The sequence below is a fragment of the Sorex araneus genome, chromosome 3, assembly GCF_027595985.1.
Source record: "Sorex araneus isolate mSorAra2 chromosome 3, mSorAra2.pri, whole genome shotgun sequence".
Lineage (NCBI taxonomy): Eukaryota > Metazoa > Chordata > Mammalia > Eulipotyphla > Soricidae > Sorex > Sorex araneus.
The window spans coordinates 98,788,195-98,804,806 of NC_073304.1; the positions used below are offsets into that span (position 1 = coordinate 98,788,195).

Genomic DNA, 16,612 nt, shown 5'->3' on the forward strand with positions numbered 1-16,612 from the left:
TTTTGACCTTATCGTTTCCATTTTGAGGTGCGTTTGCTCCCGAGCCACGCCCAGTGCACGGTTCACCTTCGCCCTCCCCGCTTCTCCCATGATGGCCGCCGCCGGGGAAGGGCCGGGAGGGTGCGCGGAGCGCGGCGGCGACGCGGCGTGTCCCCAGCGCGCCGCCGTACCCGCCCCTCCCCCCGGAGGCGCGCGCCGCAGTGGGCGTGTCCTCGCCCCCCGCCCTCCGTGCGTCAGTGCGTGAGTCCGGCCCCCGCGCGCGCTCCGCTGCGGCCCGCGAGTTCCCCGCCGGCTTCTCCTCAGCCTGTGGCCTGCGCGCCGCCATCGCCGTCATGCTGGGCGCCTCTCTCCGCCGCTGCGCGGTCGCCGCCGCCGCCGCCGCCGCCCGGGCGGGCCCCCGCGGCCTGCTGCACCCCGCCCCGGTCCCCGGCGCCGCCGCCGGTGAGTCCCTGGCGCGCGCCCGCGCCCGCGCCCGCGTGTCCTTGCGGTGACCTGGGCCCCCGGCGCCACTCGAGGGCGGGCTGCCCCCGCGGCCTAGACCCTGCCCCGCAGGCCGGCGACCTCCGGCCGCGCCCGCCGCGGGCCGCCCACGCCCCGGCCCCCGGGCCTTCCGCCGCGCCGCTTCCCGGGGCGGCACCGCTGCTGGGCCCCGCGGGCAGGGGACGCCGCGCCGCCCCGCCGGACCCCGCGGGCCCCGGCGCCCACCCCCGGGGCCACCTGACAGGGAGTGGCCGTCCCCGGCCTGCGGCGCGCCGGCGAAGGTGACATTGAGCCGCGCGCGCGGGCACCGGCCGTTTGGGTCGCACCCGGCGCCCGGGACAGGGACCCTGGCGCCCGGCCGGGCGTGTCTCGTGTCGCCTGCCCCGGCGCGCTGTCGTTCTGGCTCCGTCCTCCGACCCCCGGGCGTTCAGCTGATCGTTGCGGGGCGCGAGGCTAGGAGCAGGACTGCTGGGACGGGGGCAGGGGTGGCAGAGTGGGCGAGCCCGCACCCGGATAGTGCGGGGTCTGGAATGAGGGCAAGGGTGTCAGAGGTGGGCGATCCCGTACCCCCATAGCGCAGGTTCAGGAATGAGGGGCAGAGTGGCAGAGTGGGCGAGCCCGCACCCAGATAGCGCGGGGTCTGGAATGAGGGGCAGGGTGGCAGAGTGAGCGAGCTCGCACCTAGATAGGGACGGGGTCTGGAACGAGGGCAAGGGTGGCAGAGTGGGCGAGCCCGCACCCAGATAGCGCGGGGTCAGGAATGAGGGGAATTGCCTCGGGTTGGAAACCTCGCTGGCGAGGTGAGAGGTGAGCGGTAGGGGTGACAGCTGGCCGGGTCTTTGCGTGCAACAGGCCGCAGGTTTGGTCCCCGCTTCGCTCGGTGGCCCTGGCGGGAAAGGAGCCTGATTGCTAGTCTAGGGGTGTTCCTGAGAGCGCCTCGACCCTAGAGCCGCGGGTCCCTTGTCACAGCAGCGGCCTAAACGGAGGTGCTGACCGCAGGTGGATCTCGTGGCCTTGGGAGGGCTGGGCAGTGCCCCTCAGTGAGTTTAGAGGTTCCACACCCTTCCTTGGTGGGGGAGCACTCCTCACCCCCTTTCTGGGCTGCGCGGGAGTGGGGGCTGGGGGGTGTTGCTAATTTTATTCCTGCCTTATTTTACCTTGCCCTTTTGTGTATTCCGGGAGACTGTTCATTGCTGTGCTGTTCAGTCCTGTGTGGTTGCAGCTTGATCCTGCTCCTCAGTCCTAGACGCAGCCCCTAATGAAGCCCCTAAACGTGTGCCCTTTGGCTTTAGAGCTGCACCCAGTGTTGCTCAGGATCCCTCCTGGTGGGGCTGGAGAAGACCATGTGCCTCGATTCTGCTCCGTGCTGGGCACTGCTCACCTGCTGCACTCTCTCGGCCCTGAGCGTGCTTCTTTAAACACAGCCTAGCAACTCTACTGTTCCGTGGTGTTTTAGATTACTTTGGGGTTGGTTTCACTTAGACTCCACCTAAGGAATGTTCAATTGAGGTGGTACCTTCTATAATCTACCATAGACCCTTAGGGTTGGCATACACAACACTGCCCAGGATGGCCATCTTATTGGATCGAAGAGGAAAACCGGTGCGTTTTTTGGTGGTGGAACCTTTTTCCATTTCTTGGCATAGGTTCTTATTTTTGGTCTGTGTTCTGATGTTTGGCAGATTTTATGCTATTTTCAATTCTTAAAAAAAACAAATAGTTATTTTAATTTTTTCATACATATTTTGGGAAGTTTCTTAGAACCTCTTTAAAAGTATTGATGCATAGGGGGCTGGAGCGATAGCACGGCGGGTAGGGCGTTTGCCTTGCACGCGGCCGACCCGAGTTCGATTCCCAGCATCCCATATGGTCCCCTGAGCACCACCAGGGGTGATTCCTGAGTGTAGAGCCAGGAGTAACCCCTGTGCATCGCCAGGTGTGACCCAAAAAGCAAAAAAAAATAAAAATAAAAAATAAAAGTATTGATGCATTGGGTAAACACTTTGGGAAGTTTTTGTCAATCAGTAAATGAAGGGAGCTCTTGGTTAGTTTGCACAGAGTGGCATACCAATGTCTATTTCTAAGGTATAATTTATAACCCAAAATCTTCCATTGAGGTCTTAGTCCTGAAGAATTGCCACAAGGAGGCAGCCTTCCCGCTGGGTCAGCTACTTTCTGTCTGACCTTGGACATGCTATTTAACCTTTAAACAGTTGCCTACTCAGAGATCAGGTAATTGTGAGGTTTGAATGGGTTGTTATAACCTTTAGCATTTTGCCTGTCTAAGTGTTTCATACACTGTTGCCCCATTTAGTTTTTGCATATTCTAGTGTGGGATTTGTTACCTTTTTTAGGGGGGTGGGAGACCGTATCCAGCAGAGCTTATGGTACTCAGGGTTTACCCCTGGCCCTATGCGCAGGGTTCACTTCTGGTGAGGCACATATATGGTGTCAGGGATCAAACAAACCTGGATTGGGGCAAGCCCCTCACCAGCCCACTGAGAGCCAACAGGTTTTATCTGAAGGATTAAAGTTTGTAGGTGGAGTTATCCAGGGTCAAATGAGTCAGCCAATGCTTGAAGGAGTTCCTGGGGGTTAATCTAGAAGACTTCAAATTCAATAAATTTGATCTAGTTAACTAGCAACCCAAATTCTGTATTTTGTCCATGAAAAAGCCTCAAACTCAAAACAGTTTTCCAGCAACTGTTGAATTAGGTAATCGAGTCATTTTAAATAGTAGTTAAATTCTCTAGGCAACCTACAGAGTTCTGACTCATACCTCCTTATCCGAAGAGGAAGAGGTGTTTCCTCTTCCTCTTTCTTGGTCCCACATTGAATTTAGCTTTTGCTTTATTTTAGTTTTGATTTGGCATACCAGCTATGCTCAGGACTTACTCCTGGATCTGACTCAGGAATCACTCGTGGTGGTGCTCAGGCCACTATCTGGGATGCTAGGGATCAAACCCAGGGGGCCACGTGCCAGGTACCCGTCCTGTTGCTCCCAGCCCTGCATTTTCAAATCACTTTCCCACTTTCTTTCCTACTCCTCCCGAATTTCTAGGTTTCCAGCCTTTGGATTACAGGGTTTACAGCTGCTTTTAAGCGTTGAACCTTGCTAACTCTGCCTCTGTCTTTTCTTGTGCCCACTATTACTCATTCTCCCTTGCTCTTAGAATTACTACCATCAAAATGCTCATTCTTAGAGCTAGTTAATTCCAAGCTGAAAAGTTGATAAATGGAAAGCTTTCTGGTTTAACCAAATTTAAACCAGAGAATTAGGGGCTGGAGCAATAGCACAGTGGGTAGGGCGTTTGCCTTGTACTCGGCCGACCCAGGCTCGATTCCCAGCATCCTATATGGTCCCCTGAGCACCGCCAGGAGTAATTCCTGAGTGCAAAGCCAGGAGTAACCCTTGTGCATCGCCGAGTGTGACTCAAAAAGCAAAAAAAAACAAAAAAACAAAAAAACAGAATTAATGAACCCTTGAAATAGAAAATATATTTAGAAAAAAATATATTAACTTTTGATCTTAGCATCATACTTAACTAAATGCCAGAAAGCAACATTAGAAGTAGCTTTTTTAATTGAGTCTCTAGAAAAAACTCTGATTTTTCTTTTCTTTTTGTTGTTTTGGGTGACAGGCATCTGGGCTTAACACCTGATTCTGTGCCTGGGGATATCTCCTGGCCTCGTGTAAGGCAAGCGCCCTACTGCCGTACTATCGCTCTGGCCTTACTATTCTAAATATTTATTCCAGAAAAGATTTTCTGGGAGACAACCAGTTTGTAATGGAGACTCCCAGAAGGAAGTTGACAGATTTGTTGATCTCCTTGATTTGAACTTGCTGTTGCACAACATCTTCACAATTAGAAAATAGGACAGAATACCAGTTACGTAGGCAGATCCAGCATTGAGCTAATGGTTATCAAGGAACCAGCCTTTTCTGGTTGTAGGCAAGGTCAACTTAGTAGATACCTCTGGGGAGAAATTCAAACTACATTTTTCGTGGGTCAATACTTAGTAAAATTACTGAATAATATTGCAGATATTTTAAAATTAATAAACTGCAGACAGTTTTCCAAAGTGATTGTATCATTTGATGGCTGCATTGTAAGTATCCAAATAAAAATAATTTAAGATTTTGAGAAAAAAATGTATGTTACAGGGCTGGGAAGATGGCCTAGTGGGTGGAGCACATATTTACACAGGGGAACTTCCTGGTAAGTCCCAGCACCTCATGGCTCCCCAAGCACGGCAGAAGAAAACACGATAGATCATGTTTTCTGATATATTTACTGTGAATGTTAGTCCTGCAAGATTTACAGTTTGGATTAAATATTTACACTTACTAGATAGATTCAGGTCAGAGGCTGGAGTGACAGTACAGCCAACTTGGGTTCAATCTCCGGCATCCCATATGGTCCCCCTGAGCACAGCCAGCAGGAGGAATTCCTGAGTTCAGAGCCAGGAGTAACCCCAGAGCATCGCTGCATGTGACCCCAAACAAACAAATACATTCAGGTCTAGAGATTATTCTGCTTCTTGTCATGGAAATTTCTATGCTCATTTAAACATATACTTTCTCTACATTTCTGGGTGAGAGTCTTTTTTTCCTGATAAAACTGTTCATTCCCTCTAGAACTGCCTAGCTTTAATCTTTTTGTTTTTAATTTTTTAAAACATTTTCCTCTCAGAAATGGCTTTAAGAATATGTATTTCTAATATTTTGAATTTTAGAATATTTTAAAAATAGCTGCCAATGATACTAGGTAGGTCTCTCCCCCTCTTTTTTTTTTGTTGTTTTGTTTTGTTTTGGATGGTCAGGGCTTACTCCTTGCTTTGCACTCAGGGGCTGGGGGACTATATGGGGTACCGGGGTTGAACTCAGTTCAGCTGATTGCAAAGGCAAGTGCTCTCCACGTTCTATCAGTTTGGCCCCACAAAATAGTATTTTATTAAAAGACATTTAGAGAGATGTGAGAGGGGAGAGACAGAAAGATGAAAGACACGTTCAGGAGAGAATAGGGCCTTCTCTAGGTAGAGGCTGTGAGCTCAGGAATTGCTCCCGGTGGTACTCAGGGATCCCAGGAATCAAACCCGGTTCTGCTGTGTGCAAAGCAAACGCTCTATCTGCTGTACTATTGCTCCAGCCCCTAGATCTTTTTAATATGATTTGTTAATAATAAACGGAAATTGTGGCTGGAGAGATAGGACAGGAATTGAGGCACTTCACTTGCACTTACCCCAGTTCAAACCTTGGCACTGCATATGGTCCCTCGATTAGTGCCAGCAATGATCCCTGAACTCTGCCAGGTGTGATCCTGAAACAAACAAAATGGAAACTATATTAAGCTTGTCTGATTATAGTAAATTAAGCTATATTAAGCAGGAAATACAGTGGTGTTCGTGGGATATGGTTCTGAGGATGGAAACCGGAACTTTTATAAGCCACTTGGTTTTTTTTTTTTTTTTTGGTTTGGTTTTTTTTTTTTTACTTTTTGGGTCACACCCGGCGATGCACAGGGGTTACTCCTGGTTCTACACTCAGGAATTACCCCTGGCAGTGCTCAGGGGACCATATGGGATGCTGGGATTCGAACCCAGGTCGGCCGCGTGCAAGGCAAACGCCCTACCCGCTGTGCTATCGCTCCAGCTCTTTATAAGCCACTTGGAACCACATATTTCCAGCTCTACTTTGGTAAGACTTACCAGGATGTGTAATTTAGTTTGGGATATAATCTAGGCACAAGTTTTAGGAAATTATCATCAAGGAAATGTGTGCTGAGGCCAGAGCCATAGTACAGTGGGAAGAGTGGATCTCTTGCATGCGGCAGACTTGGATTCTATCCCCAGGATCCAATATAACCCCCCAAAAATCTCACTAGAACTGACCCTGAGCATAGAACCAGAGTAAGTGCTGAGTACCATTAGGTGTGCACCCACCCACCCCACCCCTTACACACGTACAATGATGCTCTGAGGCTACTCCCAGCTTGGCTGTTGCTTCTGGGATTCCTCAGGGAACTACATACAGCACAGGGATCAAACCCTGGCCTCTTGCGTGCAAAGCAAGCACTTGTTCTGTTGAGCTTTCTCTAACCCCCATTCTTGTGTTTCGTTTTGTATTGTTTTGGTGACGGAGCACCTCTGACTGCTCAGGGCTTATTCCTGTATCTGCTTTCGGGGATTACTCCTGGTGAGGCTTGGGGAGCCTATGTGGTTTTGGGAATTGAATTAGGTTCAACTGAGTTCAAGTCAAGTGCCTTACTTGCAGTTTCTCCAGCAATTCTCCATTGCGCCCCCCCCCCCCACACACACACACATACACACACGCACATACCCAGTTGTTTTTGTTCTTTGGTGGGGTAGGGGGCACACTCAGTGATACTAAAGGGATTACTCCTGAGTGGAATCAGTTTGAACCCGGGTCAGGTGCATGCAAGGCAAATGCCCTACCTACTGTATTATCACTCTGGCCCTTGTTGGGCTTTATTTTATTTGGGAGTGGGGAGGGCCATTCCTGGCAGTTTTCAGGGCGCCAGGAAATGTGGGGATTGAACCCAGAGCTCTTGCCAATAAGCTACACTTCATTCAGCCTTTTGGGCCGTCTCTCAGATACTGGAGTTCTTTAGGTTTGTTTTTTTTTGTTTCCCCTGAGCTCAGGCCACTATTGGGGATGCATTGCCCATTTGTGAGCCTGAAGGTGAAGATTCAGTGCTTGGACCCTGTAGCTTGTACATGGGGCACCCAGGCTTAAACTCTGTATGCTCAGCATGTGCTTTGCACAGCGAGCTCTCTCTCTGGGCTCCTCTGTTTTGGTATTTTGTTTGAAGGTCATACATCTTGGTGCTCTGTGGACCTTGTATTGCCAGGGATTAAGTCTGGGTCTTACACTCACTCTAGCTTATTGAGCTATCTCCCCTGTTTTCTTTGTGGTTGTTCTAGGCATCCGTGAAGGCCTCACACACACAAGACCTTTGCTTTGTCCTGAGCTGGCCCTAAGTTCCTCTTCTGATTCTGTGTTGGTTGTTTTTTGTTGGTTTTTTTTTTTTTTTCTTTTTGGATCACACCCAGCAATGCACAGGGGTTAGTCCTGGCTCTGCACTCAGGGATTACTCCTGGCGGTGCTCAGGGGACCATATAGGATGCTGGGAATCGAACCCGGGTTGGCTGCGTGCAAGGCAAACACCCTACCCGCTGTGCTATTGCTCCAGCCCCATCTACTGATTCTTTTATTGTGGTTGTTCTCAGGGGCTACTCTCAGCTCAGTGTCGGGACTGTGCAGTGCTGGGGGCTGTATGCACAGTATTTTTTCCAGACCATTAAGCTATTTATCTGTAACTGTGTATGTATGTGGGGGTAGTTTTTCGGGGGTCAAACCCAGGCCCTTGCACATGCAAGGGTAGTGCTCTCCCATTAAGGTGTACACTCCTCTTTCCCTGGCCTTTCCTTGCTTGATTTTTGTTTTTGTTTCTGTTCTTGATCTTTGCGCCACACTCAGTAGTGCTTAGGGACTACTCCAATTTGGTGCTGGATTCTCACATGCAAAGCATATGTTCTGTTTCTTTGCACTATGGTCCCCTTTGCTTGACTTTTTTTTGGGGGAGGGTGGGGGGCATGACACCTGGTGATGCTCAGAGGTTACTCCTGGCTTTCCACTCAGGAATTACTCCTGGTGGTGTTCAGGGGACCATATGGAATGCCGAGGATCAAACCCAGGTCTGGCTCAAGCAAGGCAAACATGCTACCTGCTGTTTCATCACTCCGACCCCAGTCCTTTGCTTTATTTTTAAGTTCATTTTATTTCTCAGTACATAAGATTTGTTTCGTTTGCTGAAGAATTTCCCTACTGTGATATACATTGTTGATTTCAAACTTAATGTTTATGTATTTGTGTGCATTTGCATTTAATGTGTATGTATTTCTGCACAGAAAAAGAAAGCCAAACAAACCTTGCTGTACTTTTCAGTAAATGAGGTTATTGCTCTTTCTCCATTGCAGCTACCCAGTCAGCTCGCTGCTACTCCCATGGGTCACATGAGACGGATGAGGAGTTTGATGCACGCTGGGTGACGTATTTTAATAAGCCTGATATTGATGCCTGGGAACTGCGCAAAGGTAACTGTCATATTTTGACACAGAAATAGGAACTGTTCTGTAGACCTGCATTATGTAAGCTGAGGACTGTGCAGCAACTTTCAGTTAGGGACGTCGGTCAACTCCATAGTGTCTCCTCTGTGGTAGGCAGGGTTTGGCAGTGAGTACAGTCCGGGTGTGGGCAAGATAATACTTGGTGGCCAGGGCTGTTCTGGTACGATGTATAGGTATCCATAACCTCTGCCTGCCAGGTGCTAAAATTCTGCACGCCCCCTTCTCCATTTCTCACAGTCACACATATTTCTTGAGGAGACAGGATTGCTCCTGACTTAGAACCACTGCTAAATTGTCAGGGTACGGGATGGTTGATGGGTTTGTACCTTCCTTCAGATAAGTAATGCATGGGGCTGGAGCAATAGTACAGCGGGTAGGGCGTTTGCCTTGCACGTGGGTTCGATTCCCATTATCCCGTAGGGTCCTCTGAGTACCGCCAGGGGTGATTCCTGCATGCAGAGCCAGGAGTAACCCCTGTGCATCGCTGGGTGTAACCCAAAAAGCAAAAAAAAAAAAAATACAGACAGATAAGCAATGGCAGATAGTTCTTGGTTCTCCAACCCTCTTGGTTATAGTTGGAGTTTTTTATTATCTTTATTATTATGATTTATCTTGCCCTCATTAAGTATCAACTATCAGTAAAATAGAACTTGTTTATTCCTAATTTGCATAGAACCATTAAATCGCAGTCCATACATTCATGACAGCTAGTTTGGTACTATTTTAGATAAAGAGTGAGCATGAGTGAACATATTCCTGGACCGCGTGGCCACGATACATCATCATAAAGGGAAATATATATGTATATGCCTCTTGGAGAGCCCAGCAAGCTACCGAGAATAACCTGCCCACACGGAAGAGCCAGGCAAGCTCCCCATGGCATATTCGATACGCCAAATACAGTAACAATAACAGTCTCATTCCCTACCCTGAAAAGAGCCTCCAATCGTTGGGAAAGACGACTAAGGAGAGGCTGATAAAATCTCTGGGCTGGGACGCATGGAGACGTTAATGGCGCCCGCTTGAGTAAATTGATGAACAATGGGATGACAGTAATACAGTAGATGAAGTTTGTTTTTTTTTTCCTTTTTGGGTCACACCCGACAATGCACTGGGGTTACTCCTGGCTCTGCACTCAGAAATTACTCCTGGCAGTGCTCAGGGGATCATATGGGATGCTGGGAATCAAATCTGGGTTGGCCACATGCAAGGCAAAATACCCTACCCGCTGTGCTATCACTCCAGCCCTGCTTAAATATTTTATTTTATTTTATTTATTTATTTTTGCTTTTTGGGTCACACCCGGCGATGCACAGGGGTCACTCCTGGCTCTGCACTCAGGAATTATCCCTGGCGGTGCTCAGGGGACCATATGGGATGCTGAGAATCGAACCCGGGTCGGTCGAGTGCAAGGCAAACGCCCTACCCACTGTGCTATCACTCCAGCCCCCCTGTTTAAATATTTTAAATGAAAGCAAGCAGCATTAAGTACTTCAAATTTCTTTGCGTGAATAAAATGAATACACTTTACTGCAATCAGGGAAACTCTTACTGAATAGTCTTAAATAGAGGTAATGAAAAGAACGGAAATTTTGCGTGGCTTTTTTTTTTTTTTTTTGAGGGCATCGTAAATTTTATGGTGCATCATTTTGTACAGAATGAAAAGTAATCATACCTAATCATTTTCTGGTTGAATGTTAATGAGTCTGTGCGCTAATGTTTTTCTGTAATAACTACTAAATGGCCTCACTTGGGCCTCATTGACTCTCTCCTTAAGCATTTCTCTGTTTTAGATTATTGTCCAATCAAAACTATTTAAAATAGCTAAAATATATGGGTTATCATAAGAGTTAAAAGATGTTAAGTTGAAGACCCCCTTATGGAAAAGAGGCCAGTTAACCATTAGGAAAATGGTATTTTCATATAAGAAAGCTCTTTAATTCCCATCAATCTGCATGCTATTGCACAGTTTTTTCTTTTCTACCAATTCATTATGGAAGATTCACCGTGATCTTACCCTCCAGAACATGTTAATGGTAGAATCTCTAATAAATAAGAACATAGAGGCCTAAGCAGGTGAGATCACATGTATGGTTCAACAGAAATGTAAATAACTAGAATCTAAGGATATTTATGTGGTCTCTCTTTTCAATTTGGCAGGAATGAACACACTTGTTGGGTATGATCTGGTTCCAGAACCCAAAATCATTGATGCGGCTCTGCGGGCATGCAGACGGTTAAATGACTTTGCTAGTGCAGTTCGCATCCTAGAGGTTGTTAAGGTCAGTAAAATGACATTGCTAAAGTTGTCCTGGAAGTCAATCAGCTGTGGGTTATGTATTAGCATATTCTGTGGTTTTCAGGTTAATAATCTGAGAGCATACTTTCTGTGGTTAAAGGTAATGCACATTGCCATTAGGTTTCCTTTCCATTCCACTCCCTATCTTTTTTCTTTTCTTTTTGCGTCACACCAGTGATGCTCAGGGGTTACTCCTGGCTCTGCACTCAGAAATTACCCCCTGTGGTACTCAGGGAAGTATATGGGATACTGGGAATCGAACCTGGGTTGACCTGGTTAGGCAAACGCCCAACCCACTGTGTTATCACTCCAGCTCCCACTCCCTATCTTTTTCCTCTCTTTAATTTCGGCTACACTTGGCAATATTCAGGAATCATTCCTGGCTCTGCTCAAGGATCACTTCTGGCAGTGCTCAGGACCATGTTTGGTGCCGAGCATTTGAACCAGGATCCACCCAGTGCTAGGCAAGCACCTTAACCCACTATTTCTCTGGCCCCTGCAGTTAGTCTTACAGAGCAGTTTGCCTGCACTTATCCAAGGCCTTGAATGTTGAGGGAAGGGAAATAACTCACTAGGCTGGAGCACACACCTTCCATTCAGGATCCCAGGGTTCAGTCCCCAGTACCAGTCGGTCCCCAAAGCACTGGCTGAGGCACTAAGCCGAGAGTGGCCCCAAAACTAAAGTGTTTGAGGCTGGGGAAATAGTTCAGCAGTGAAGTGGTTTCCTTACATGTGTGAAGGCCTAAATTCAGTGTCTGGTGCTACCAAAAAAAAAAAAAGGCATTTGATATTGTTTGTTAAGTTCTATTGAGAATTTATCTGAAGAAAATAAATGAAGTATGTCCAGGCCAGGGATGTACTAGCAAGGCCCTGGGCTCCATTATACAGCCGTGCCCTGGCTCTGGAAAGGTCCTCACTGTCAACCCAGGTTTGAAAGGAAAAGAAAAGGCTTATATAGAAAGGTTGAACTGCAATTTATCTTTGTGTTAGAAAATTCTGTGTTGCTAAATTCTGTGGTGTCTTTATGGCCTGTAAAGGAAGAAATTCAATGTCTGTGAGGGGAAAGTGTGACATTGCTTATCTAATACAAGTAATATAATTAAGGGTTCTGTAGGCTATCAATCCATTCAGCACCAGCAGTTAATTCACTTAGGGTCTCAAATTGGAGGCAAATTAAAAACTTTTTCTGTGTTAACTTAATTATTCCTGTTGCCTTCTGGGCATGTTTAATTATCTTCACAAAATTCTGTCATTACCATCTTTCCCAGTAACTCAAGGCTGTTTTTTCCCCCCCTCAGTTTAGTCCCACTTACATGGTCTCGGGTATTTTTATTTATATTTTGGGAGGAGTTAGTCTGGGGCCACAGCCAGTGATGTTCTGGGGCTGTATCTGATCTGTGCTCGGTGGTCACTCCTGGCAGTACCCAGGATTGAATGCATGGCAAGGCAAGCACCTTAGCCCCTATGCTCTCTCTCTGACCCTCCGGGTATTTTGAATAGGCAGGTAGTTCTTTATTGGACAGTTAAGTTAACTTGTAAGTTAGTGATTTGTATTCTGTACTATTAGCCCACCCTGCATGTGTGAGTAAAAGAATTTTCACGCTTGTTTTGTTAGTATAGACATCTTCACAAAGAGTTAAATGTGAATATGTTCTTTGCCATCAGGACAAAGCAGGACCTCACAAGGAAATCTACCCCTATGTCATCCAGGAACTTAGACCAACTTTAAATGAACTGGGAATCTCCACTCCAGAGGAACTGGGCCTTGACAAAGTATAAAGCCTATGGTAAGCAATATGCCACAAAAGAGGGCAAGAAATTCAGGAGGTAGGGGGAGAGCCACTTCGGTTTTTAAATGAAGTAAGATCTTTTTGTGGGGGATGTGATGCTTGTGGGTGCCAGTTCAAATTCATCTCCTGACCCCTTGATTTTTGTTTTTATTTATTTGTTTGTGGGGGCCACAGCCATGCTCAGGGCTAACTCCTGGCTCTGTGGTCAGGGATGGCTCCCCGATCACTCCCCGTGGCTCAGGGAAACATGTGGTGCTGGGGATTGAACCTTGCATTTGACACATGTAAGGCAAGCGCCTTAACAGTGTACTATCTCGGGGCTGGAGTGATAGCACAGCGGGTAAGGCGTTTACCTTGCACGCAGCCAACCCAGGTTCGATTCCCAGCATCCCTTATGGTCCCCTGAGCACCGCTGGGGTTAATTCCTGAGTGCAGAGCCAGGAGTGACCCCTGTACATCGCCGGGCGATACATCCTGGTTAGATTCTTGCCACCCTGTGGTCTTTGTGGTCACTGGGAGCAAATGACTGGGAGCCACCAGATGTGGCACACCTTCCTCCCCCACTCCCCAGCACACACACACAAGAGCATGGAATCTGGCCATCCAGGGACGGCAAGGTATGGGATGTTCATGAATTCCTAAATGAATGGACATGGGGCTAGGGAAATGACTCAGAGGGCTAGAATGCAAGCTTCCAGGTAGGAGCCCTGGGTTTCACAACCAGTGGTCCCTGTGCAATGTAGCCCAAAAACAAAAACAAAAAAGGTGTTTTGGTTTTTTTAAAAAATAATTTTCAGGGCCCAGGTGATAACTACAGTGGGTAGGGCTCTTGCCTTGCAAGCAGTTGGCCCAGGTTCAATCCCCACCACTAAGTATGGTACCCAAGCCCTCCAGGAATGACCCCTGAGTGCAGAGCCAGTAGTAACCCCTGAGCTCAGCTGAATATGTCTCCAAGACTAAAAAACAGTGAACAAAAATCAAAACTATTCAGGGAAATAGCAAGTAAGGTGCTTGTTTTACATGTAACCGGCCTGAGTTTGACCCCCAGCATCCCCTGTGTCCCCCAGGCACTGCCTGGAGTAGTTGCTGAATGCAGAGCCAGGAGTAACCGCTGAGCATTACAGGGTGTCACCCCAGAACAAACGGAAAACTATTCAAAGCCTCCTTAATTAAAAATTTAAATACCATAGTTTAGGCATTTAAGCATTAATACCATAGAACATAAATGTAATTATACCCATATTGAAAGTGAGTCACTGGATCAACCAAGTATTTACCATTAGTGCTTTCAGATGTCTGTTCGTTATTTCACTACAAGATTTTATTCATCAGAAATACAAACAATACCTTATTCTCTGTGGATAGACAAACTGGATAATAAAATCAGTCACAAAAGTACCTAGATATGTGCAGGCTACAAAAAGTCCTTTGTAAAACAATATATGAGTAATGACTTATTTTTATTTTAACTGTATGGTGAAGGGATAACTATGTTGAAGGGATAACTGTGTTAGGCATGGTTTTATCTGCTCTGTAAATATGAAGTCATTTCATCCTTGTAAGTAATACCTACAGTTATGATTCTCATTTTACTGTGTTACTGAAGATTATACTTTATTTAAAAAGAGTGGCAAGAATAAGCTATAGTTGAGGCCATAGCAATAAGACAGCAGGGAACGCGCTTGCCTTGCATGAGGCCAACCCAGGTTCAATCCCTGGAATCCCATGGTCCCCCAAGCCCTCCAGGAGTGATTCCTGAGTGCAGAGACAGGAGTAACCACTGAGCATTGCCAGGTGTGACCCTAAAACAAATGACAACAAAACGTCTTTTAAAGGCCACTTTTGTGTTTGGAAAAGACAACTGCAGGAAGTACCAAGGGTACAAATAATGAAAAATGATAATGATAAATCTGGAGTCTATATAAATTCAGGACCCAGTAAAAGCAGAAAAGGCTCTGCTGTGGCAGTGCCTTGGGCTGTAGCTCTGAAGTAGCAATTCAGGGATGTGGAAGGCACATGCGGTTGGGGTTCAAGGACTGCTCAGGCTCTGCTCAGGACTGACCCCTGGCGGTGCTGGAGATGAACCAAGTTGACTGCATGCAGGGCAAGCGCCTTAACACCCCGTGCTCCCGGGTCTGAAAGCAGCTTTTTCTTTTTTAAAGATGATTTCTACCTTTTCTTCTTTCCTGGCTAATTTGTTTTCTCTTACAGATGGGCTTCTCGAGAATTTCTGATACTACTACTACTTGATTGTAAAGAGTCACCTGGAAACGTGAAGAAAACATATTACCTTCTTTGAACAAGTTTTCCTTTATTGAGTTCCAATCCATGTCATGGTTCCTTGGACTTTAATAAAAGGGAAACAAGTCTGAACTGAAATCAGGTCTTGGTCCTTGTTCCTGTTGTATTTGCTCTGCAAAGGAGAAAATGAACTAGTGCATGACCATTGGTTCATGGTTCTGTTGCCATCTGAGAGAACTGCTTGGATTCCCCAGACACCACATGCCCTTCTCTGGTGCAGGGGAGGTGACTCAGATAGCGAAGCACGCCTAGCCCTACTCCTCGTCCCCAGCTCTGGCAGGTGTGGGCCATATGAAAAACAAAAGTCAAAGCATGGAGGCCTGGGCTGGAGTTCTTTGTAAACGCACATGACATGAGGGTGATCCCTGACACCCATCCATACCCCAGGCCCCCCTTAAAAAAGAAGGTAGAAATGTGAAGTAAAGCAGCTACAGAAGCATATTGAGTGTGTAGCGGGGAGACTGGATTCTTTTCTTAGGTTTGAGATCTTGCCCTCCCTCATTTGGTGGTATTGCCCATCACTCGAGATATTAAAGCACAGGTTTGTGCCACTTCTTATCAAGGGTATGGTTGGGGGCTTGGAGGGATAGTGTTTGCCTTGCATGCACACCCCCACTCCTTCAGGGCCTGGCACCCCATGGGTCCCGAGCGCCACCAGGAGTGATTCATGAGTACCACAGGGTGGGGGTTCACTTCTCTCCTCCAGAAAAAAAAAAAAACTGCTGTTCTGGTGGTCAAAAACAAAGTGGAAACTACTCTAGTAGTGACCATTCCTTTGTGCTTTTGATTTCCCTCAATCTCCAGCCTAAATTCTCTTCTCCAACCCTGGCCTTAAAGCATAGACAACTATTTGGGTGGCCCAGAAGTTACACATTGTTGACCCACCCAGCGGGAGGTCAGGAAATTAGCCTTGGGGCTGCTGCATGCTATTTGGCAGTTCTACAAGGGTCTGGAGCTGCTTTCCAGGGCCACAGGGACATCCCTTGGGGACCAGACAAGTCAAGAGCCATGACAGCTGAGCCCTCCAACACAGACAAGGGCCAGGCGTACTCCCACCCTTCTTTGAAAGGCCTATTTTGTTCGTTTGTTGCTGTCTAATGGGAGTGAAATTAGTTCCAATTTAAAACGTGGAGGCAGGCCCCAAACCGTAGTACGGAGGGTAGGGTGCTTGGCTGGCACGCGGTCCACTGGGGTTTGATCCTCAGCACACCATCTGGTCCCCTGGCACCACCAGGAGTGATCTCTGAGTGCAGAGTCAGGAGAATGGCCTGAGCACCAACGGGTGTGGCCAAAAAAACAAACACACAGAAAAATAAGGGTCGAAGCAGGGCAGACCTCGTCCAAGGTCACACGCGCCGCAGTGATGGAAATAAACGTGCGCATGGGCGTTAGGGCATCCGTAGGCGCTGCCTTGTGTGCCCCCTGCCCCCAGGTCCCTGAAACTCCAAGGGGAGCGCGTCAAAACCACCTCCCTCCCGCCTTCTGCGCCTCCTGCGTCCTTGGGGATCGGTCGATGTGGCCCGCGACCAGCGCGGCGGGCGCAGTGCGCGTGCGCGGCGCGGCCTCCCGACCCCCGCCGCGGAGGGGCGGG

At 47.8% G+C, this 16,612-nt stretch overlaps 1 protein-coding gene and 1 non-coding gene across 2 annotated transcripts; both read left to right on the top strand.

Annotated features, from left to right (window-relative positions):
- Positions 1-232: 232 nt before the first annotated feature.
- Positions 233-15,099, top strand: LOC101551395 (cytochrome c oxidase subunit 5A, mitochondrial). The gene is made up of 5 exons (XM_055133634.1): positions 233-441; positions 8,482-8,598; positions 10,792-10,913; positions 12,596-12,717; positions 14,932-15,099. Exons 1-4 carry the CDS (start codon positions 333-335, stop codon positions 12,707-12,709), a joined length of 462 nt encoding a protein of 153 aa, XP_054989609.1. The 5' UTR covers positions 233-332; the 3' UTR covers positions 12,710-12,717; positions 14,932-15,099.
- On the top strand, positions 1,410-1,543 carry LOC129403974 (small nucleolar RNA SNORA68). Its single transcript, XR_008629593.1, has one exon. It is a non-coding gene; the product is annotated as a small nucleolar RNA SNORA68 (small nucleolar RNA).
- Positions 15,100-16,612: the final 1,513 nt, after the last annotated feature.